General features: G+C 39.6%; 2 protein-coding genes and 2 non-coding genes across 5 annotated transcripts; all 4 read right to left on the bottom strand.

Annotated features, from left to right (window-relative positions):
* Nucleotides 1-2,999: 2,999 nt before the first annotated feature.
* Nucleotides 3,000-10,359, bottom strand: ncl (nucleolin). Of its 2 annotated transcripts, none has more exons than XM_026142417.2 (16): nt 10,171-10,359; nt 9,016-9,117; nt 8,823-8,925; nt 8,274-8,405; nt 7,676-7,912; nt 7,314-7,466; nt 7,012-7,089; nt 6,741-6,864; nt 6,201-6,337; nt 5,986-6,112; nt 5,692-5,828; nt 5,355-5,484; nt 4,883-5,016; nt 4,552-4,678; nt 3,950-4,224; nt 3,000-3,746 (listed from the first exon to the last, which is right to left on the bottom strand). In XM_026142417.2, the coding sequence occupies exons 1-16, from the start codon at nt 10,186-10,188 to the stop codon at nt 3,682-3,684; spliced, it is 2,079 nt and encodes a 692-aa protein (XP_025998202.2). In that variant the 5' UTR covers nt 10,189-10,359; the 3' UTR covers nt 3,000-3,681. The 2 variants fall into 2 exon arrangements, with proteins under 2 accessions (XP_025998202.2, XP_080145959.1); XM_080289833.1 differs by having other exon boundaries at nt 7,314-7,467; nt 7,683-7,912.
* LOC113007204 (small nucleolar RNA SNORA75) lies at nt 4,390-4,516 on the bottom strand. The gene has a single exon (XR_003269883.1). It is a non-coding gene; the product is annotated as a small nucleolar RNA SNORA75 (small nucleolar RNA).
* On the bottom strand, nt 7,998-8,137 carry LOC113007207 (small nucleolar RNA SNORA57). Its single transcript, XR_003269885.1, has one exon. It is a non-coding gene; the product is annotated as a small nucleolar RNA SNORA57 (small nucleolar RNA).
* Nucleotides 10,360-15,426: 5,067 nt separating the features above from the next.
* Nucleotides 15,427-18,851, bottom strand: nppc (natriuretic peptide C). Its single transcript, XM_026142992.2, has 3 exons — nt 18,615-18,851; nt 17,241-17,538; nt 15,427-15,986 (listed from the first exon to the last, which is right to left on the bottom strand). The coding sequence occupies exons 1-2, from the start codon at nt 18,705-18,707 to the stop codon at nt 17,266-17,268; spliced, it is 366 nt and encodes a 121-aa protein (XP_025998777.1). The 5' UTR covers nt 18,708-18,851; the 3' UTR covers nt 15,427-15,986; nt 17,241-17,265.
* Nucleotides 18,852-24,928: the final 6,077 nt, after the last annotated feature.

The following is a 24,928-nucleotide window of genomic DNA, read 5'->3' as shown; positions in this document are numbered from 1 at the left end:
GGTGGAGTGCCCACTCCCGGTCGGGGATGAGTTCCTGCCCCAAGTGGAGGAGTTCAAGTATCTCGGGGTCTTGTTCGCGAGTGATGGGAGAAGGGAGCCGGAGATCGACAGACGGATTGGGGCTGCAGCTGCAGTAATGCGGACGCTGCACCGGTCCGTCGTGGTGAAGAGGGAGCTGAGTGTAAAAGCGAAGCTCTCAATTTACCGGTCGATCTACGTCCCTACCCTCACCTATGGCCACGAGCTGTGGGTAGTGACCGAAAGAACGAGATCGCGGATACAAGCAGCAGAAATGAGCTTCCTCCGAAGGGTGGCTGGCCTCTCCCTTAGAGATAGGGTGAGAAGTTCGGCCATCCGGGAGGGGCTCAGAGTAGAGCAGCTGCTGCTCCACATCGAAAGGAGCCGGCTGAGGTGGTTCGGGCATCTGACAAGGATGCCCCCTGGGCGCCTCCTGGGTGAGGTGTTCCAGGCATGTCCCACCGGGAGGAGGCCCCGGGGCAGACCCAGGACACGCTGGAGAGATTATATCTCTCGGCTGGCCTGGGAACGCCTTGGGTGGCTGGAGGAGGTGGCTGGGGAGAGGGAGGTCTGGGCCTCTTTGCTTAGGCTGCTGCCCCCGCGACCCGGCCCCGGACAAAGCGGATGATGGATGGATGGATGGATGGTGTTCCCAACAAGCATTTTATTGACTTTTAGAGCTACCTTTGGCTGCTCCCTGATTCAGAAGGGAGGTTGCCACAGCCACAGGTGTATTTGATTTAATTTGAAAGAATGTCACAGTTCAAGTCTTTCGATACATTTTTCACAGGTATCAAGTGTGTAAAGATAACAATAAGAGTTTTTGTATCCTGAGGGACAGGTATCCACGTTTTAATTCCCTTGCTCCGTGCTTAAAGCAGCAGAGTTCATACTCGCAGGTCATTAGGAGACAAACATTTATTAAGTAACTTGGCCCCAGTGTGTTCAGTTTGTATGCTCTGTTGTGTTGTATTATTAAAGAAAGAAATCCTGTTTAAACAAATCTGCTTTTATGAGATGAAATCTTTAACGCTTAACTTTCATGACGATTAGCAAACTTTGCTTTGGAGCCTGAATGACTTTTAAGAGCTGAGAGGATAATCTAGTGACACTGTGTCATCATGCGTAGGCTATAGTTTCTTGGGATAAAGCTCAATCAAATCAAGTCCAAGTTTAATTAGTTATATACAGGTAACAATGGCACGTCACTACCAGCAATGAAATTCTTAGGTCAAAGCCCCTTAAAAAAAACAAAAACAAAAAAAAAAACTGATTACACATACGTAACATAAAGAAATATATAAATACAAATTACTAAAAATACTGTGGTGGCTGTAGTGCAGAGGTAATGTATTTACATGTACAGTGTGTGCAGTGATTGCACCAACTGTCTAATATTTCAGTAGTTCAGTAGAACTGATAGATTGTGGGTAGAAACTGTCCCTGAATCTGCTGCTGCGAGTCTGGATGCTCCTGCACCTCCTACCTGATGGAAGGAGTGTGAGAGGTGTATGGCTGTGGTGGGTGGGATAAGAGAGGATCTGTGGGGCCTTCCTCCTACAGCGCTGTCAGTAGAGGTCCTGGATCCTTGTTCTTGCTGATGTTAAGAGGCAGATTATTGTCCTGACGCCATGATGTCAGGGCTCTTAGCTCCGCAGTCCTCCAGATCCTCTCACAACAAACCCCATTTTTCTATTCAGATCTTTCTTATTCTGTATATTCAATATGAACACCATACATACATTCCAGAGGTTTTAGGTTTATGAAATTTCATAGTTAAACAAGAAATAAAAAAAAACTGCTGGCCTACAGATCACAAACATCCAAAATAATGTAACAAATTGTGAATAGCGTCAATTCGCATTAAGGTTTTGGAGAGAATACCAATAATGGAGCAAGCCTCTATGAGCGAGCAATTTGCAATGGTGGGAAGGAAAAATTCCTTGTAATAGGAGGAAACCTGGAGTAGAAGCAGGCTTGGGGACGGACAGCCATCTGCATTGATGTACTAATCTTTAAAGCAGAAAGGTTTGTTTCCTGAATACAAACTTGGAGATTCTTCCACAAGGAGGCCCACAAGTAAACCAGCAGTCTGAGCCTGAATTGCTTGATTATGATATTTCCATATTATGAGGGGCCAATAAAAAGAAACCAACATTGAAGAAATAGGATCTCTTTCTCATCTTGGGATTTCAGCACTTTCAGAACAGCCTGTTTATAATGATGCATGCATTCAGTAATTCTAATTAGAAACTGTTTCTACGATTTCTAGGGCTGATTACAATAACCTCAATTTCTTGTGAACTTATTGGTGATTCAGGCCTTTCAGATAAGCCTTTAGTTCACTTCATGGATACATAAAACTATAAAAGTATCATCCGCACAGCAATCAAACTATATGCATTGTTTTCTAATATTACCTTATAAAAGAAAAGCATGTATAATGTCAATAGAACTGATACTAGCACAGAACACTGTGACCAACTTATGTTAAATAGGATTACTCCCAATTTAAATACACAACTGTCTATCAGATATGTGACCACAACCACAGGAGTGCATCTTTTAATACTAACAGGATCTCTGTAGTAGACTATTGTGATTAATATTATCTAACACTGCTCTGAGGTGCAACAGAACAAGTACACAGTGCACTTTCAGAGGCCAGAAGATATTTATAACCTTCACCAGTACGGTTTCTGTGCTATGGTCTGTTTCTGTCAGTAAACCCTGACTGAAACATCAACGAGATCATTTCCTTCTCAAACTATGTTAGTTTTTCACAAACCTTTGAAATTAGAGGAAGACTGGTAAATAGTTTGATAACTTTAGCTGGAACTGATGTTTTTTTTGAGTAGTGGTTTAATTAGAGACAACTTTAAGTCTGCACATATCCCATTGACAGAGAAACTGATCAGCACTAGTGAAAGTGGACCCTGTCTAAAGGACATGACTTTGAAGACAAATTATTGCAAGAGTCATTTAAAAATCACCACATACAAGGTTTTAATCGTCTGAAAATCGTCAGATGGGGGAAAAAAAAAATAAAAATTAGTCAATGCACTACAAATATTTTATGTTACATAGATTAGAGGTCTTTCATTTGCAACTCAGACATCGACAGCATCCCACAAAACAAGCAAAAATGTGAACATTTGTCATTCTCAACATCCAACTCATGAGGAAGGACTCAACTCTTATCAAAATATGCTTTGCACATTACAGTAAAAATTAGCTTCTAAAGTAAACTAAGTGACAAAATAAGAACAAAACATATGGATACAAGTGTATTTCTTTTTACAAAAGGTAAAACGAAATCATACAAACGGTTTAAATTTACACAATGTATCTGACAAAACCAAACATTTTTCACAGCGAACCTGATCTATTCCATTTTATTCCTCCAGAAAAGCAAGTGTGCTTCAGGGGCGTGAGGTGCAGGTTTGCATTTAGGACATTCAGTATTCACGTCTTGATTAAGCTGAAAAGGTCAGAAGTACCATTCTGGCACAGAAGGGGGATGGAAGGTCTGAGGGGTCTAAATAAAGGGCTAAAATGCCCATTAACAGTTAAATATATACCAATGACGCTTTGTGGAATGTCCAAAAGCTCTGAAAACTGATGCAACCAGAGTCCTTTCAAAAAGTAAAATAGACTAAGACTTTAGTCATCAAACTTTATTTTCTTCCCCTGGGGTTTGCCTCCAAAGCCACCGCCACCTCTTCCACCTGAAACAAGAAAGACGGGCAACTTAATCTACAAGGCAGCATGTTTAGCTATTTTACAAAACAAAGATAAAGAGGCACACTTAGACATCGCTCTGTTTCAGTTAACTCTTGGAACAACAAATGTAAAAATCTACCAGCTTAAAGCTGCAAGTCAGTTAAAAGATGACCATTGTAGCCACAGGTTTAGGAGTTTAATCCCTTACCTCCGAAACCACCGCGTCCGCGTCCACCTCCACGAGGTCCTCCTCGTCCTCTTCCACCGCCACCACGACCACCAAAACCGCCAAAGCCACCACGGCCTCCTCTGCCGCCACCTCGACCGCCGAAGCCGCCGCCACCTCGGCCTCCACGGAAGCCACCTTCACCCTTGGGCTTGGCGTAGTCCAGAGTCACCTTGCTGCCGTCAATCTCGCCATCCTCCATTGCCTCCTTAGCTGCTTTGCAGTCATCCTCATTGCTGAAGTCCACAAAGCCGAAGCTATAGAGCCAGACAGGTTAGGGGACGAGATAATGGAAAATGATTCTAATAAATAAATGTAATTCTAATGCAGTGCCATGAATTAAACTATTTTACTTTGTCGGGTGAAGTATTGGTTTTTAAATAACTCATCTGAGCAAAGTCATCCAATTCAAACCACATCGAGTCTGTTTCACATCAGACATGGGCAACTGCCACTAAGGCAGCTGCCTGTTTAACTGCGACTTTGCTCTCCTTCTCATACGAAACCGTACACTGTCATTGTTAGACAGAGCGGTGCTCAAGAGAAGTGCTGGAGAAGGAGTGTTTGCACCTGTTCAAACTTACCCCTTTGATGACCCTGTATCTCTGTCTGTCACTATCCTGGCTGCTACAGCACCCTCAAAGGCATCCTTGAGGGTCTCTTCTGTTGTGTCCTCAGAGAGACCCTTGACAAACAGGGTTTTAGTTGGACCTGGTAGAGAAGATGGCATCATGTAAATAAGCAAAATAATACCCATCTGGGCAAATCTAAACAATTAAACAAATTAAAATTCATGGAAAGATCAGCTCAGGACTTGACTATCTTTGAATCTTCACAGAGTTTCAGGAGATAAAGATTTCATCACAGCTGGAAGAGTCTCAACTAAAAAGACAACCGATTGGTTTCATGACCTACCTGAGTTTCCCCTGTTCCAATCTCTGCTCTGGCTGTACTCCAGTCGAATTGATCGGCCTTCAATTTCTGTGTTGTTGAAATTTTCTAGAGCATCTTTAGCATCATCTGTGCTCTCAAACTCCAGAAAAGCAAAACTAAGGAGAGAAGAACAACGATAGAAAAAGAGTCAACATCTGTTTTGAAATGCTTCATCTGAATGTCTCGCTGAGGGCTATTAGGGTTAAAATGTTTTCATTTTGTCATTTTAGAAAGTTTACTGTAATTGTTGCACAGCAGACATAGGCAACACCCATGTAGGTGGGCAGGCCTGTTCTAACTGTGCACTGGCTCTACTTCTCGTGCGACTCCAAGTACTATCACGAGGAAGATTTACAGGAGCTCAAGAGAAGGCGCAGGTGTTTTACACACCATGACTACATTTGAAAGATTGAAAGCCCTCGTTGGGGTTACCCGTGGCCACACAGACACTCACCCTTTGGGTCTGCCATCTCTCTGTGGAATCCTAATAGAAACAGCTTTCTCAAATGTGGACTGCAGCACTTCCTCTGTTGCGTTGAAGGAGAGATTGTTCACGACCAGGGTCTTGCTGGCCGCTTCAGATGCTACAAAAAGAAAAGATGAAACATTCTTCAGCTGTCTTATGTTATGTTCACTATAGATCAGTACATTTGCAGAACTGGCATTGGCCATACAAACACAGACACTTTCATTAAGAGTATAGATACTTATGCATTCTAATAATTGAAATTATTGGAACTGCTTGTTACAAGTAGCTTGTCTCACAGTTCTACAAAATATCTCAAGCTTACCTGATGCTCTGGCTCCCATGTGGCTCTTCTCTCCAGTGTAGTCAATGATGATGGATCTCCCCTGTACTTCAGAGCCCTGGGTCTCCTCCATCGTTCTCTCTGCATCAGCCTCAGTTTTGAACTCTACGTAAGCAATACTGTAAAAAACAAAACAAAAACATGGAACATACTCTTAAAAAAAAGGAACTGAGTGATAATGATGAAACTTAATCAGCAGTTCATGTTCTACAACTACTGCCCATAACTTCAACTGTTTACTATGCTGAAAAAATTTACAACCTAGCTTGTTCTTACCCTTTGTTTGAAGTATTCTGGCCAGGAGGCACCCGGATTTCTACTGCGTCTTTAAAGATCTCTTTCAGGTCATCAGCCGTTGCGGAGAAGGGAAGGTTCTTCACAAACAGTGTCCGTGCGTCCTTCTCTGTGGGCCATATGTCAGTGTCAGCGAGTACAGGAACAAAATTATTTTCCATCCACAAAGAAATGTTTCAATTCATGACATCCATTACCTTTTTTGGTGTCTTGCGAGCCTTCTTTGCTGCGGGCCTTTTCCAGTTTCACTTCCTGGCCCATGACCTTTTTACCATTGAGCTCCAGGCCCTTCTGCAGGTCCTCCTCAGATGCAAAGTCCACATAGCCAAATTTCCTGTAGAGTTAAAAATGCAAGCAACATCAGACATGCCACCTTCAATGAATTTAAGTGTCACAGACCAGCTTCTTTTTTTAACTTTACAAATAAAACAAGGGCGCTGTCATGCCAGTTACAATGACAGGATACTTTAATATTTTACCATAAATTTAACTTGTTAACTGTTAAATATTAACAAGCCAAGTAAACCATTAACTTGTTTCTATCAACCGGCTATGGCCAAACTGTCTTCAGATGTTAATCTCAACTACATGGTGATACAAACAGAACCAGTCAAACACATCTGATATTTGTGATACACTCAAAATCAATCACTTATACCCAACGAGTGCATTTTGATAGGCAAGAATAAGCCAACCAGAAGGGATTAACTATGATTTGTTTTAAATGTAATTCTTACTTGTTTCCTCCTAACCGGACGTCTGTGATCTCAAGGCCGTTCTTGGAGAAGAATTTCCTCAGTGAAGCTTTGATCTCATCAAAATCTTTGCTTGAGTTCAAGTTTCCAACAAACAGAGAAAACACTGGCAAACAGGGAAAACACTTCAATTACTTTTGGTGTAAAAATGCATTATTGATATTTATGTTGACATTTTGGGATTAGCATTAAGCCTCTTGTTGATAAACGTAAAGAAAGCTTATTAAAACAGGCAGAATATATTTATTCTTACCCTGTCCTTCTGACTTTGCTTTCTTGGCAGGTGGAGTGTCCTTTTTGCTCTCAGCCTTCCTCTTCGCAGCTGTGGGTTCTAGTCAGAAAGGAGAATGACGACAAAAAGAGAAAGTGAGTGGGGCAGTGAGTCTTCATTGTACACATCATCAACAAAGTACAGTACATAAGCCATCTTACAGCACACACACACACATCTTTATTATAGGGTGGTGATCACTTTTGAGTGACTTTATAAGAACTGGGAGAATAACACTTTCACTTAATTTTTATTTATTTATTTTTTTAAACTCCCAAACTTACTTTCTTCTTCCTCCTCATCGTCGTCCTCCTCATCGTCATCATCTTCGTCATCCTCCTCATCATCTTCAGACTCTTCCTTGGCTTTAACCATGCCTGCTTTCTTTGCCTTGGTGGCTGCTGGAGCAGGAGTAGTGTCCATTTCCTCTTCAGAGTCTAAAAAGCAGAATCAAAGCCGAAGACGTAAATCTCACAGTAACTGTGGCCGAATTCAAGTGCATTGAAAACGAGTATTACTGTGTGTCAGATAGTTCAAAAGGTGACATCATACGTGATCAGTATTAAGTCCCTTGTTGATCATCATACAATGTTAACTATTTCAATGGCTCCTGTTAAAAACAAAAAAATGTGAGGATCAGTCTTACCATCATCATCATCATCATCATCGTCTTCTTCAGATGACTCTTCTTTAGCAGGCTGAGCCTTTGCAGCCTTGGCTGCAGGCTTTGCTGGAGTAGCCTTCTTGGGGGGAGGGGCTTCCTCTTCTGACTCGTCATCATCATCATCATCAGAGGACTCCTTTGCAGGCTGAGCCTTTACTGGGGGCTTTGCTGCAGGCTTAGCTGCCTTCTTGGGTGGTGGGGCCTCTTCTTCAGATTCATCTAGACAAGAAAAAAAAAACGAGTTTGTTCATTTCATTGCAGAAATTTTCAACAAAACCTCTTTAGAGTTCAAAAAAGGGCATTAGGTTGTAACAGCGATTGAGGATAGGACCGGCAGACAGCAAAATACACACCGGTACCGAAGACATAGCGCTGTCTTTGTTTTTCCTCCGTACATTACACACATGAGTACTAAACAACCACATGCATGCCAAGAAATGGAGGATGTTTTGTGATGCATTACATCACCAGACTGTTAGCACAAATACTTGGATCAGATTAAAATGAAGCCATTGACAGTTTTATTAAAAACACAGTACAACGGTAATTACTATCAGTCACACAATACCAAAAGCCATACCATCCTCCTCCTCATCATCATCATCTGACTCCTCTGCTTTTGCAGCAGCTGCCTTGGCTGGTGCTTTTTTAGCCGGAGTTGCTTTTGCAGGTGTCTTCTTTGGTGGGGGGGCCTCCTCCTCCTCTGATTCGTCTATATATAATAAATAGCAAAATCGTCTTAGACAATATTATGCTCATTTTAAGATTTTATCTTGTTTAGATCAAGAATGTATATTATGAATTTAGACAACACGACACATTCACCAGTTGAGTGGAAACAGCAGTTTTCATAACTGAAGGTTTTCTTTCTAAAGACCATCTGTTTCACTGTTGTAACTAAATGTCAAAAACAACGTTTTTCTTAACTGAGCGATGCCTGATGCATTTAATAACGTTAGAGGGACTCACTTTCTAACATCTGGATGATCCTTAAACATCAAAACAAACAAAGTAGGTCAATCTCTATATATTAAAGTCCAGACTAAATTTCACCTACATACTGGTTATGTGAGATACGTGAGATATGAGTATCATTCAAGTAGTTTCATTTTGGACCTTTATTACTTACCAGAATCATCATCTTCACTTTCTGCTTTTTTGGCAGGAGTGCCATTTCCAACTTTGGTGCCTTTGGCTGGTGTGGCTTTCTTCACCGCTTTAGGTGGAGGAGCCTGCAGTTTTTAAAAAAAATTTATAATAATAATAAAAAACACTTAATACCACATTTTAGCCATAAAATACTTGAGACAACGTCTTTGTACCTCTTCTTCCTCATCACTGCTGTCCTCTTCGCTGGATTCCTCCTCAACTTCTTTAGGGGGTGGAGGGGCTTTTTTCTTCTGAGCTGCTTGCTTATTTGCTGCCTTCAAAAGAAATCCCGGAATGCAAAAATTGTTATTACCAATGTTTTTAAAACCCAACAATAATGGAGCCCTACAAGTAGCCAAGCATAGATTCCGGTAAAGAAGAGGGTCTAACAATCATGGCACCCGCTGCAGCATGTCCGCAAACATGAGGGGGCTTTAGGCCACGTGGAATTCCACGGTTAAAATATAAAACAGGAGAGCCGTGCCGCTTGTTCAATAATTAAATCATCAACGGCAAACGGTTACGTGAGTTTAAAATAAGCCACTCAAATGATAACTGTGCGCGCCGATGGGGTTTCTCGGTTTTGGTTGCTTGCCTCGTGTGTCACTCAGAGCAGGCACAGAACCCACGTGGAGCTCTAGAGGTCGGTCAGCTAGCATGCTGGGTAATTTTACCATTTGCTGACAAGCATTAAAAAAATTATATTTATATATATATATATAAAAATATATGCCGAACAGTTATCTAGAAAGTCCGTTACGTGACAAAGTTTTTAAGTGGGGCAATTTAAACTTCACACCGAGAACTACCAATATTTCCACAAAATGAAGTAAATTAGAATCAAGTCCGGGTATGAATGCGCTAATGCTAGTGGTTAAGCTAGCCGCGTGCTCAAATTTTCGGTTTTTACAACAGTTTTCTAACAAATGTTGGTACAGGTTGGCAGGCTGGCCATAAATTGATTTTGTTTTAGTCTTTCTATACGCCATACTTAAATCGAGAGCGCGCACGAAATCCACACTAAGCAGCGGTTTAGCTTAGCAGGCCAGAGAGCCAAAAGCGAGGCACAAACATGGCTGATCGCAAACGAAAAAGGCGTAGTAAATGCGGCAACACCACCACCATGTTGATTCATTTAAAAAAAAAAAAAGAAAAAAGGCGACAATCGCTGCTTTACCTGAGCGGACATTTTCTTTTTCCGCGAATTCACCCCCTTTTTTTTAAACAAACGCACCAACTTCTGCTTAAAGGCCTCGTGCGTAAACACAAGCCTTCTTTCTATTACAAACGCACGCACTATTTTTTAAAATAGAATGACGTAATCTTACCTTTGCTAACTTCACCATTGTGCTGTTGTGTGTTTCAATAAAACACGAGAAGCTGGACGTCTGAAGATGAATTTAAAAAAGAATAGCTAATGTATGCACGTGGACCTGCCTACTCGATGGGACATTGGACAGGAAAGACAGAGACGACGAAGACGCGCTCGGTACTCCCCTTCTTCGCGCGCTCTCGCCGACCCGCCCACATGACTATCTCTACCAATCACAAGCTAATGTATTTGCGTCGTGCCCGCGCCTCACCCCACATACAGGAAACATTGAATTTTACTACTCTAAGGAAATGTTGTATAACTATTCTCGTCTCACTATATCACTAAATACATGACAAAAACACGAGGCAGCACTGTCAAATCTACCGTGTTTAACCTTTAAAGTCAATGTTATGACAGTCTGTATTTAATATGAACATGTATTAATTACATTGCTATTATATCATTATTATTATTATCATGGTTTAGTTTTTAATATACGTATAGTTATAGATGTTTACAGTTAAAATATTAAAGAAAACTATTTTCTGCAATTTCCCGGACTTAACGCTACAGAAACCATATACAGCTTATTGTCACATATCCCATGCAGCTGTTTACATGGCCACGTGGTTCGGCACGGTTGCCAAACGATCAACCACGTGTAGTCCACCACGAGGTACACGCTACACTATTAAACAGCGATAGTTCCCAACTAGTATAGTATAGTATAATCTAAATACTTCAAAGTGGGGTATACATAGTAGTTCAGTCCAGTTTTAGTACATGTTTTTCATGTAACTGTATACATTAAAATAAAACTTAAAAAAAAAAACCTCTACATAAGGTTTTTCCATGCTCGGAGTTTGCCTTTGCAAGGATGACTACACACAGGAAGGATGTAAGCAATAGATATTTGTTGCCTTTTTGGTAGATGCGTGCATTTAAAATGATAATAATAATATTTAGGCTTTTTTTTCCCTCAGTGAAGGAACCTCTTTTTAATTGCCATTAAGTTACTTTTACATTGTAGATAATTTTAAATATAAATATTCATACATTGTTTTTCTGTTGCACAATTGAATCCTGGAGCCAACCAGCTGATTCCCAGGGCAACATGAAGAGCACATTTGAGTAATTAACCCTCAACACCACACAGAGGCAGCATTGCATTTAACATCACTCGGTCTTACGGACTAGTCTCAGTGAATTACAACTACCTTTGATTTGAGAAAGATAATGTAACTTTATTGGTCCCTTCTTCTTTGTAATAATAATGATAATAATGATAATCTAACCATTCTCTTGAACTTCAATATCTTTTGTAGTCAGAAAGCTCACAGAGTAGCCATTGTTCTACCTTTCTACCTGTACAAAATGTTGCATTCTGTCCAACTTTTGCCCCTTTTCTTAGTCTTGCTGTGACATTCTGGACTTGTGATCACAACTGTAGTTGACTGTGTATAATTATTACAGTCGTCCCACTGTTGGTGGTTTTAAAGCATATCAGTATAACTGAAAAAACTGTTTTGTGTAAAAAAACCCCCACAAAAAACAACAACAACAACTACAAAAGAAAAAGAGCTACTGAAATTGCCACATTGAAATAACAAAGGTACATACAACTACACAGCAGTGTCTATGCTGAATTTGCAGAATGAATAGGTGTGCCTCTTTGCAAAAACCCTCCTGTCACTCTGTCTCTTGTTCAATTATTCACTGCTGTCTTTCAGCAACAATCATATGACCCCTTATGAGCAAGTGCTTTGGCAACAGTGGGAAGGAAAAACTCCCTTTTATCAGGAAGAAACCTCCAGTAGAACCAGGCTCAAGGAGGGGTGCAATCTGCTGCGACCGGTTGAAGGTAAATGGATGAAGACAGGACAAAGACATGATGTAGAAAAGAGCCAGAGATTAATAATAATTGAATAGAAAGATGTGTTTAAACACAGTGAGTGAAAAAGGTGACTGAAAAAGAAACAGTGCATCATGGGAATCCCCCGGCAGCCTACACCTATTGCAGCATAACTAAGGGAGGATTCAGGGTCACCTGATCCACCTGATATGCTTTATCAAAAAGAAAGTTTGAAGCCTAATCTTAAAAGCAGAGATAGTGTCTGTCTTCCAAATCCAAATTGGAAGCTGAAGAAGGGCCTGAAAGCTGAAGGCTCTGCCTCCCATTCTACTTTTAAATACTCTAGGAACAACAAGTAAACCAGCAGTCTGAGAGCAAAGAGCCCTAATGGGGTGATATGGTACTAAAAGCGTCACACATGATAGCGTCACACAGTTGTTGCAGCTTGTCAGCATCACATCCATGATGTGAATTTTCCAATCCATCACATCCCAAATGTGTTCTACTGGGCTGAGATTTGGTGAATGCACAGACTATCTCAATACGATGAACTCATGTTGAGAAAAACAGATTTGGGTGATCTGAGCTTTGTGACTCGTTATCCTCTTGGAAGCAACCTTCAGAAGATGGTCATAAAGGAATGCACATGGTCAGCAACAATACACAGGTGGACACAAGGGGCCCAAAGTGTTCCAAGAAAATATCCCTCTCACCATTGCAGCAAGCTGAATCACTGATACAAAGCAGGATGGATGCATGCTTGCATGCCAGATTTTGATCCTCACATCCAAATGATGACCGATCAGACCAGTTTACATTTTTTCAGTCTGCTGTCGTCCATTTTTGTTGAGCCCGTGTGAACTATAGCCTCAGTTTCCTGTTCTTAGCTGACAAGAGTGGCAGCTTTTGCGGTCTTCTGCTGCTGCAGCACATCTTCTTCAAAGTTCAACATGTTGTGCATACTCTTCTGCATACCCTAGTTGTAACAAATGTTTATTGGAGGTACTCTTGCCTTCCTGTCAGCTCAAAACAGTCTCCAATTCTGCTTTGACCCTTGTCATCAAGAAGACATTTTCATCTAGAGAGCTGCTCACTGGATGTTTGTTTTTTTGTTTTTGTTTTTAGAAACTTCTCTTTAAACCCTAGAAATGGTGTTGTGGGATAACCCCAGCAGATCAACAGTGTCTGAAATACTCAGACCTGTCTGGCACCGGCAGCCATGTCTCATTCAAAGTCACTTAAACCCCCTTTCTTCCTCATTCTGATGCTCACTTTGAATTTCAGCAGAACATCTTTAACATATCTACATGCTTGAATGCACTGAGTTGTTGTCATGTCATTGGACCATTAAATTAATTGCTTAATCGTGCAGCTGAACACGTGTGTCTAATTCAGTGGCTGTATTTTAGAATGGTTAAAGATCAAATATAACAACATTGAAACTAGTAAACAAATTCACATGGCAATGTGACCGTGTACGGCTATATGCTGGCCTTTGATGAAAGCTTTTATTAACTGGAAGCTCTGCCACTGAACACACTGGATTTAACACAGCAGTGTGGATATATTTCTTGCTGTTGTTCAGTGTATGTTCTATTTTGTTGTTGGTGGGTGCAAAAGGTGTTATAACGATCCCCAAACACTACTTTCATTTTATTATTTTATCCTTTATTTTTTTTTAGACTTATGTGACTCATGTTTCTTGAACACCAGGTACATGAGGTGGGCATGTTGCCTTTGTGTTTTCCAGAGTAGCGTTTACACTTAGTGTGTAGTGTAACAGCTAGGTAGGCAGGCTGTTCTGAACAAGTACTGGATATTACGTTCTTTTCTTTTCAGTGAATTAATTATTGACTTTAATTCGGCTTTAGTTCTATAGCACCGGCCACCTCAAGGCCTGTTTTGTATGTGTGTGTGTTTAAAGTTCTATTACTATGAGTATGACCTTCCTACAGTCAATAATATAGGTTCACAAAAAAGAGACAAACACATCTAATTTATGATTGTAAATGTGTTTTCACAGTAAACGAGTACTCTCAGTTTGCTTCTGTCAGCTGTGCATCTCTCCAGTTTGCAAATCAGTAGCAACCTCAAAGTCAGATGCACACATTCACAACAATCACACCATAAATATCATGTTTCACGGTATTGGAAAGGAAATCTTTGAAAAGACTTTTACATTGACTTCACTGTATTCATTAGCTTGTAAAGTGTTCTCTCTGTATTTTTGTGGCTCTCACCCCCTTTAGTGTAATTACACCATGAAACCTTTGAGCAATGGACCTTTTTACGGTTTCACAACTGAGCACAATTTGTTGTCTTTTTTATGCTTCATTATTATAATCTGGGTGTGTTTGTTTTCCTTTTTAATATCGCACATATATGGGCTTTTCTCTATATGCTTGTTGTCTTGTTTTAAGCCTTTTAGTTTGGAAACTACGAGATAAAAAAGCCATTTTGCTTATATATCATCTTTATATAATGTTAAAGTATGTTATTCCTGCAACAGTTTGGCTGTCTGTGCAGGATGTATCCTGTTCCTTCCTCCCTATGATGAATTGGAGAAGCATAAGAGAATGGATGGATGGATAATTATAAGGTGATTTTAAATAATATTTAAATTTACCAACTGGTAACCGGATGTAATGTGTGGAAGAATTAGAGGAACATGTGGCTTCCTATCATCTTTTTAATTAGTGGTCAACATGATGGGTTATTTGGGGATTACAGCGTTATTGCCTGAATTCTAAAGATCGCTCTAAGTCAAAATTTAAGTTTTCAGTGTTTTCTTCTATTTGTGCAGCAAATTTGTGCAAGAGCTTTCGACGGTGTGGGTACAATCATGCCAGGTTGAATGCAGGAGTATAGATGCAGCACCCAACAAATCTTTATTGTTTCATATAAATATGTTATCTGATAACACAGAGTTTCAGATATTTGCTAATGTTTGAAACATTTTTTCAATATCCAAGCAGGATAAAATCTTTAGTAAATGTTAAACTTTGGCTCTCTGTACCAAAGTGTGCCTTTTGTAACACCAACCCAACCGGCTACAGCAGATGGCTGCCCCTCATGAGCCTGGTTGTGAAGGTTTCTTCCTATTAAAAGGGAGTTTTTTCTTCCCACCATCAACAAGAGCTTGCTCAAAGGGGGTCAAATGATTGCTTGGTTTTTCTTTTCTTTCTAATATTGTAGGGTCTTTACAACATAAACCGCTTCGAGGTCACTGTTTTATGTGAATTGGTGCCATAGAAATGAAACTGAATTGAACTGAATAAAAATGAATGGCGCTCCATCTAACAGCAGGGCAGTCTTTGTTTCTCTTCTGACAAAACCTCCAGAAGCCAGGCAGAAAATGCTCACAAACTAGAATTGACTAGTTTCACGGAACACACAAAGACACACAGATCAAAGATGTAAGTGCACATGGAATGTCTGTTTTATCGTTTTCGAAAACATTTACAACTATTTGAGACAAATGGGGAAAAAAGGCAACAAACAGAACTGACCTACAGTTTGCATCCATTTCCAAAATGTTACATAAATAAAAATCCATATTTATAAATATCTCTTTTTTTTATAAACATATAAATAGATTTTAAACATAAATACATTTATGCAGGGAACGATGAAGTACATGAATGTACAGCAGCAGCAGCAACAATATACAGCTTTGCGGTATGTAGTTTTTTTTACACCATTGTCCGCCATGTTGTACTACCCATCTGTGTTTGTATCTGTTGACCATGTTGTATGTTATACATATATGTACTGTATATATGTATATATACCTGCATATTTATTGTATATATATGTCTATATTAGGATTTTGTAGTATTGTCATCCAAGTCTTTGTTTATGCTGGTCATGGTGACTTTCGTACCATAGAACAATCATGATGAGTTTTTCTTTATTTTCCCCTTCTGGTAAGAACAAACTCAACTTTTGTCATCCAAACAAACACGTCGTCCAGAGATCTAGAAAAAGAGAGGAAAACAAAAGCAAAAGGTTAGACAGAGTCTTTCAAGGTCAGCCTCATAAACACATGTTCATTTATTCGATCTTTTGTTAACGTAATACATGTATCAGTCAGGGAATCTCCAAATTTACTTGTTGGTTCTTTACTCATTAACTCACTTCTCATCTAACCACTTTACTTTAGATTAACTCACCCGTATGGTGTTAACCAATGAAAAACACACTCACCCATTGTTAGTCACTAACACTCCCCCATAGGGATGTCAGAGTTTACCATAAAATCGAAAAAAGGTGTGAAGCCTCAGGACTAATCGTGTGTCACTTAGATTCCCCAGTACTTAATTAACCCACACAGCCCCCTTTTCAGTTTATGTTAAAAACACTTAGTGAAACAAATGTGTTTCCAAGAAACATCTTGACAACCAAATATGTGTGTGAATGTGTCTCTGCAACCCCACTTCCGTCCTCGATATCTCCCTGCCCTTTTTCTTAAATGTGATATATTGTTCTTGTGTTATAGAAGCAGATGGGATCATTCATAATGATGTGCACAGATACAAGAGTGGACTTCCTAAATGCTCACTGGTTTCTTTCCCATACATCAGCTTAAGCGGGCTATCCACTTAAACTGATGACTAAGACTATCCTGTTCTAGGAGGTAATATCTATCTACTTAGCACTTTTAATTCTTATTCTCATTTTTATTTTCATGTCTATTTAAGCTTAATTTATAACAGTATTTATAACAGTATGTTTGCACTGAAGCACCGCAGCAATTTCCTAATGTTGTAAACTCGCTCAACATTTGGCAATAAAACCCTTTCTGATTCGGATTCTGATTCTAATGCTAGAAGGTTTAGGCTTGATTATTTCCCTAGATTGAATATTTCTAAGTCAAAGGCAGTAGTGAACCACAATATTTTCCATAGCTGAACCATGCAATGCTGCATAAATACATGTGTCTTATGTATATGACAGATAATCCTGTAAAATCATCATTTAACTGTGAGGAATACCAACAGGAAATTATAATAAATACAATATTAAAAAATTGATTATTATGTCCATTTAATTAACTAGGCCATTCTTTTTTAAAATCCCTGATTGTAATTTGTCTCCCTTTTATCTTTCAGCATTCATTCTTTCATTTCATTTCACCCTGTTGCTTTTGGGCTCTGTTTACATGTCACTGTTTGCCGCTACAGTTAATGTTGCATAATGTTAAAGTGGGACTGATATGAGCGACCACTCACCATTCATTGCAGCGCTGCTCCAACCCTAGCATCCCATGCCGCTGATGGTGCCTATCCTGTCCATCTTGTGTCCGAAGCAGCCACTCCGTGACGAGGAGCCAGCCTTCTTGCTTCCCGATTTGTGTTTCCTGTTTTGGGGTTGATCGTTGAGGAGACGAGCCCACACGCCTCTGGCCCGGGTGTCCACCCGTAAATCGCGCAGTAACCGTATCCGAGTGCGCACAGCGTCGAGCCGTCTCTCTCTCTCCTCCGACTCCAGAAACTCCGTCAGCTCCTCGCCCAGCAAACTTCTAAGAGACTGAAAGATAAGAAAATAAATAAACAATCTCTCCCTCAGGCAAATAAATTGTGCAAAGACAAATGCTTTTGATGAAAGTGAAATCTATGGTTTGTGCCCGTTTCAACAGAGTAGTCATTATATGCTAAATGTTTGAGGTAAACCTCAGCTTGGCATATATTCTAACGCTTTCACAAACGTAATGGCCGGGGGGACGCGTTGGCATTTTTCTCACAGCACGGCACTCAAGAACCCATTAACTTGTATCATCTAACCAAAAACAACTTTGGAAAAGATCCACGAGAGGCTCCAGTCATGAGGTTCAAACCTCGAAGGAAACCCCTGAAGAAGAGTGCAGTACTTCTGTTTTATTAAGTTACCGACTCTGACACCTCGCTCTCAAAGTGAAGACAAAAAATAAACAAACTTAAAACAGGTGCCTGTAGCTTACTTATCTGTTCGTAAAGTAGACTGTAACGAAGACCTCCAACACTCCAAATTTTACTGAGCTTAGAAAATAATTACAACATTATTTCAAACGAGTATTGTTTTAAAGGGTCAGCTTTATTCAATTCTATGCGTAATTGCGATTTTACGCACAATTTTGTTTTGGTTTGGTAAATCTTATTTTGAGTACAAGTAATAAATACATAAAATTCCAAAAATGATGTTGATAGTCAGTATAATAGCTTTTCAGAGTTATTGTAAACTAAGAATTTTAATGTTTTCCCCATATATGGTTTCATTTAAAAAATCGCATATGGGCGATTTAAAGTCTAAAAATATCACAGGGATGCTCGGAAACAAACTTTCACCGGCTGTTTTGGTTGCATGTCACTGAACATGCCGTCTGTTTGTAAATAAAGTGCAAGTGGACAGGGGTGTTACACTCTGAGTGTGGAAAAAGAGAGATTTTCCCCAACAGCTTAACAAGAACCAAATTGTGAAATATGATGCGCAAAGCTACTGTCCTGGAGGACCTGTGCCACAGAACAGCTGCTGCTGCTTCTTCAGTATTCAGCTTCCAGCAGCTTCAGTCCAAACCAATCAAAAGGTTCTCCTGGTCAGTAATAACAATACAAGTGACTTTTTCTTACCTTCTGCTGCGCTTGAGTTAAAGGTTTTGCCCCCATCCTCACTGAAAGTAAGGTGACCATAAGTCCACACGCTACAAAGTATGACAAGTTCATTTTGACAAGTCTAGCAGTTGTTCGGGGATTCCTCTGCGCTGCAGTTCAGATCGAAGGACGTTAGCTTCAGCCAATCAGCTTCTAAACACAAGGAGAGTCCGTTTTTTACTCCAAAGCTCCTCAAGTGCTTCTCTAACTCTGTGTATTAATCCTCGCCGCTTTATAGCCAGCCCATGGTGATGTCATGAAAACCTGCGTAATGGTTCTCCTTCCTCGCCTATTCACTGTTTTTTGTACCTGCCTCTAAGCACGTCATGCCAGGGATTAATTAAATGCAAATGACACAAGCTCCGGTCATCGCTGTGTTAGAGAAAATGATATAGGCTATAAGCTATCAAAAGGCACAGACTTTAAGCTTTTAGACCTCTGGCTGAGATGCAACAGCTGAAACCAAAGGTGGTTTCAAAGGCTGCGCGTCAAGAGCTGAAGAGCGACTTTGGCAGTGAAATGAATTCTAGGATGCCAACCGTCTGTGCTGCGGAACATCTTAAAAAGACATACAATATGCTGCGCGTGGATGACATATCCTGTTTTCTTTAAGCGAAAATTCAGAGTCTGCTGCTGGAATTAAAGGAATTAGGTCATTTTTTAGATACCTTCCAGAAATTCAAATGTGATTTTCTTCATCTAATCACTTTTTTGGAAGGCACAAAGCGGAATTTTACCAGAAATAATTTGATGTGTTACTGCGCCACTCAAGCCCCGTGTTTTTCATTTATTTTTTTAAAGGGTAAAACTTATTATTATTATTATTATTATTATTATTATTATTATACAGAGGAATGCAAACATACAGAGATGGAATTATTAAACAACCCCATTAAGTCATTTGCTCGACGTTATTCACATCAGAGCATGACATCAGCTAAGGGGGATTCACACCGAAAAAACCTCAGACGGTTCATGCTGATTCATAAAAAAACAGAGACACTCATTATAAGTCATGTCATGTGTCTGGATGTAAATGGCAATTCCCCATAAACCTTTTAATTAGATGGTTTTGTGTTTCATGGCGGTATCTTACAGTTTGTTTTCTGTCTTTAGATCAGGTAGTCCACTTACAGAGAAGAATCTCAGAACTACTGTGGCTACTCCAACACACACTGGATGTGTGGGACTGTTCAGACAGTCACCCCCAACTCAGAAAGGAGGCACAGACATGAACCCTAAGCAATGATTACCACACCAGTGTCCAGAAATAATTTATACTGTTATTCTTGAATCAAAGTTGGTATGTCACTAAGAAAAGCTGCTGCTTTCTTAAATTTTAGCCTGTGAGTCTGCAGAGTGCCGTCAATATGCAGGATATTTAACCAGCGATACTTCTATAAACCAGGAGGAGGGTGACTCTGCACAAATGAGTGAAACTATACAGAAGTCAATATGTTTATACTTACTTTAGGCTTAAAAATTGGCATTAGCTGCTGACTCCAACCAATGAGTGACGATGGGTTTTCATACAGACTATGTTACTTTACCACAAGTCCAGAGAAGAACAGTTGAATGGGTGTCGGTATAAAATCTAGTGTAAGAAAAAGCCTTTATGGCTCGCAGCCTTTCAACCCCTCTTACTGGTTTAGAGAATGCCAATCAACAAAGAGCACTCTCAAGCTATATACTTCTATACATCATATCTATAAATGAATGCTTTTTCATTTTTAAAGTGTTACAAGTAAGTCTTACCGGAAAAAACTACTGTAGCACTAAAGTGTGTAACAAATTTAGCTTTAATCTGCAGCTGGGGATTCTTTTTTTTAACATATAAATGAATGTAGTTGTATTTAAGCAATTTGCACCAGGTTTGTCTACTTTTGGCAGAAAACCAGAGTTTTTAATTTAGTGTCCAGCACTGCTGCACCTGTTTTATGTCAACCAGTAATGACTGGTTTGCCAGAACTGAATAAAGGAGATGGCTATAGGGGCTGGGAATATGGTGGAAACACCTTGGTGGAAACACCTTGGAAGTGTCCAAGAAAAGTTTCTGATGCTCAGGATTTTTTAAAAAGGAACTCTGTAAGAGAGTAACCCTTCTGTAGAAGTGTGACACATGCATGAGTTGCTTCACTTCCAGGGTTGAGAGAGTAGTTTCTTGTTAAATCTTAAAGTTTGACCACACATGTTTCAAACAGTGTAAACCAAGAAAGTTCAACTTTAAAGAAGCGTTTTTGATACTGCAAACAGCCTGACATTGATGTATAGTTGCCTAACACTCGTAAGCTCACCCACGGTTGGTTACATATGCCGTGTGACCTGCTTTAAGATATACATAGAACTGTCACTATTAATTGGTGATATGCAGTTAGAACAATGATGATCTAAAAATGTTTTAAAATAAGTTGCAATCAATCACTAAAACACTTAAACGGCATGTTGTCAAGGGAAGTTTAAATTAAAAAGTCACCTCACTGAGAATAATTGACCAATTTAAAGAATATGCGCACATTTTGAGACAATACAAAAACCCTTGTAAAAAAAAAAAAAGATACTTTTTGCAGTGTGGAGTGTTTCTGGAGCAGTCGAGGCCCCACATAGTGGAGCAGAAATCTCAGGCAGCACCATCTGTTTTGGAACACAGAGTGGCAGTATTTGCTATGCCGAAAAGCGAATACCCCTCAAAGTCACATGTTACTGGATCAATACTATACTGTAAAACTAAGTCATTAATCAGCAGATCGCCAGCATTTGAAAGTCCTATAAAGGCTTTTTAGAGCAGATTTGGCATATGGAAAGTGTATACCTGCATTTTTTTGCAGAACATATGTCATATTTATTGTAGCAGTGCTGGCATACCTGCCAAAAAATGTCAATCAGAACGTGTGTTGGATTTGCATTGAATCGTGCAGCAAAAACGATGTTTGGATGGCAGCCAGCTGCAGTGTCATCGTTAGGTGTCCATGTTTCAACCAATACTCTGCTTTCTTTTTGGTTGCACACCATAAAAAATGATCGTTAATAATAATAATCACTTATGGTGTGTGTTAAAGATTATGACTTTGAAGGCTAAATAAAATACTGTGTGTATAATTAGACAACATTACTCTGATAAAGCATATAAAGTATATGGTTTTGCCCTATAAACTCATAAAACAGAGATGTTGATAAACTGAACAGATGAACAAGATGACTGGCCTGTGATATATGATGTAATAACAGAGCAACATGCATCCAGACTTTGCTTCTCTTCAAAGACAGGACACAAACATTACAATGTCACATTTTCCTTCAGTCTAACAAACTTACTAGACTCATCACTGTCACTACATGCAGAAGTTCTCTTAATTGCTTGAAATGAAAGTAATGGACTTGTTTTGGCTATATAAAGCTATAAAAAGAAAAATATAATGAAAGTTTTTATTGGACTCTGAAGTCGGAGCAGTGCAAAAAATTAAAATAAATAAAAATTAAAAAACAAGGGCTAAATATCGGACTGTGTAGACGATAGTACAATTAGAAAAAGAGTAGAGACAAGTTTGGAAGAGCTGATGGGAGAAAACTTCTTCTCTCTAAAAGGCACATGCCAGCACAGCTTAGGTTTGCAAAGTTGCATCTGAACAAACCACAAGACTTCAGGAACAATGTCTTTTGGACAGATGAGACCAAAGTGCAGATGTCTGACCATAATGCATAGCATCACACTTGGCAGCTCACAGCATATCAACACAAAAACCTTATACCAACTGTCAAGCATGGTGGTGAAGGGGTGCCCAACTGTGGGAGTTGGGCACCTTGGAGTCATTAGAGTCGAGCTCTTCTGTATACCAAAGTGTTCTAATCAAAAGTGATGCCATCTGTTTGACAGCTAAGGCTTGGGCCAAATTGGGGTTTGGAACAGGACAATGATCCCAAGCACAGCAGCAAATCTACAACAGAATGGCTCAAAAAGAAAGGAATCAGGTTGAGGTTTGGACTTTGCCATAGTCAAAATCCAGATCTCAACCTGATTGAGATGCTGCGGCGAGACCTTAAGAGACCTGTGCATAAATGAATCCCAAAAAAACCTAAATGAACTAATGTAATGTTGTAAAGAAGAGTGACACAAAAACACTTCCACAAAAACATAAAAGGCTGATAAAGACATACAGAAAACTTCTGTTCCTTAAGTTATTGTTGCTGAAGGTGGTTCTACAAGTTATTAAAATTACAGGGTGTTCTTAGTTTTGACATTATATTTACTTTCTGAAATGACAGTAATAAAATCTGCCGGAGTAAGGTAAGCTGTGGTGATGATAAATAGCTCTTAATTTTGCCTCAATCAGCCCAACTTGGCCCTACCTCTCTCCAGCACTGGATCCCCACAGGCCTGTGTTCTCAGCCCACTGAATGCCCTGCACACCTGTGACTCAAAAAATAACCTGAAGCTGAACATCCTTAAAACAAAAGAGCCCATGATGGACTTCAGGAGGCACACATCGGTCCACTCCCCTCTTATTATAAACGGAGAACGGTTGGAATCTTTCTCCACCTTCAGGTTTCTGGGCACCCACCTACTGCCTGGGTGTTTGGTAGGCAGGGGCCACACCTGAGAACAGGAAGGCTGTGTAGAGGGTTATTAACACCACCCCTGGAGGCCACTGCCAGATCCTGCTGTATCAGGAAAACCCGTGTCATCACAGGTCACCCCTTGCACCCTGCCCAAAAGTTGTTTTACTGCTGGTCCATGTTGAATAGAATAAGTTAGTGAGAGTAACAGAAAAAAATGTAGATGAAATTTGTCATCACAACATTTGTACTCATGTAGTCCAAAAACTAACTAAAATAGTTGAAGGTTGTTCCTTTCATATAAAAAAATGTTGAAATAAAGAAGGCTTTTTAAATCATCAACAGGATGTACTTGTCTGACATGAGTCATACTGTTACATCTGAACTTTTATTGCTGGTTTTTTTTGTTTTTGTTTTTTTTCACAGTGTTGATGGCATTTATATTGAAACATGTTACTCTTTAGTGCAAAAAATAATTTAAGCTGAAAATAATCAACACAGGTGCATCACATCACATTGCATATGTGATGTAAAATATGTTTTTAGCAGCTACTGCTGCTAAAAAGGCCACTCACACTCCAAGGTAACTGCAGTAAAGATGTTCAATTGCATGGAAAGCTATTTTACTAATCCGCTTTTACAACAGCAATATGGTGCAGCTGAACTCTGCTGACCTTGTGTCCATGATGACATCTTTGGGTTTTGCAAAACATTTTTCACTGATTGCTAATCCCTTTATTTTGAATTTTAACAAGTGTATGACACATTCTTTCTTCATGTCGCAAGTGTTGTGTCACAAGTTTGCCTTTTTTTGTACAGTTTAACAATGTTACACACTTTTCCCAATGACATCACATGGGTTACTGAGAGCACCTATTTTTCTATGTCCTTTTGTACTTCCCCCTTTTTCTCCCTGCCTTTCCCACAAACTCTTATCTGCTCAATTTTCAGTAATTTTTTAAGCTTTGATGTGGCTGAATGAAAATGAAGCAGCCTAACTTACTTGCACCAGGAAGCTATGCAAACGTATGGAGAGACCATGTGTTGCAGTAGCCGTTGCACTGAGTGTCTATGGGAGGGTTGAGTGTCTTGATTCCTCCTCTGGGTTTATGTAAGACAAACTACAAGGCTGTTATGGTCCTATAAATAAAGGTTTTATTGCGTGTGGAATTTTAATGCTTTTTACACAAGTGCTCTGAAGCCTTTTGCATGTGCCAACAAACACGCTTGCCTTTATTGGCAACACAGGGCTACTTGACTAATGTACACAAAATGCGTATGATGACTGTGTAAACACACATGTTTTGGAATGAACTAGTTTTAGAGGAGGTAGGGTCTCCTGTCTCGATGTTTTTGATATTATAGGGGTAGGTACTAATTTCAAAAATGTTAACACTTGTTTTACTGTGGAGCAAACTCACTAGTGCATCATCATGAATATCTTAATACTGTGAAAAAAGTAAATTTTTGTACTTTAGTACAAGTAAAGTGTAAAGTGACTATAGCCTATAGCTCATCAAATCAGAAATCCAGTTTCTCAAATCATTAGAGTAAAAATGCCCATCTGTAATGATCAAAAGTGTGTTAATTTATATACTCAATTTATAATTTATATACTAATATGCAAAATACTCCATCATGCGGCGTGGCATGCAGGTGATCAGGTTGCTTTCTTAGCCTTTAGTTCGTCTGTATTTTTGGGTCAGGTGTTTATTGTCTTCTTCTTGACAGTCTGTGGGGTT

This window comes from Astatotilapia calliptera, chromosome 15, assembly GCF_964374335.1.
Source record: "Astatotilapia calliptera chromosome 15, fAstCal68.1, whole genome shotgun sequence".
Classification (NCBI taxonomy): Eukaryota; Metazoa; Chordata; class Actinopteri; order Cichliformes; family Cichlidae; genus Astatotilapia; species Astatotilapia calliptera.
This window is presented reverse-complemented; position numbering and strand designations above follow the sequence as displayed.

Excerpts from the sequence above, each read along its gene's own strand:
- nppc (XM_026142992.2), bottom strand. The coding sequence starts at position 18,707 with ATGAACTTGTCATACTTTGTAGCGTGTGGACTTATGGTCACCTTACTT. Across the intron at positions 17,539-18,614 it reads TAACTCAAGCGCAGCAGAAG|TCTCTTAGAAGTTTGCTGGG; the intron begins GTAAGAAAAAGT and ends CTTATCTTTCAG.
- ncl (XM_026142417.2), bottom strand. Across the intron at positions 6,113-6,200 it reads CTCGCAAGACACCAAAAAAG|AGAAGGACGCACGGACACTG; the intron begins GTAATGGATGTC and ends TATGGCCCACAG. Across the intron at positions 3,747-3,949 it reads CGGACGCGGTGGTTTCGGAG|GTGGAAGAGGTGGCGGTGGC; the intron begins GTAAGGGATTAA and ends TTCTTGTTTCAG.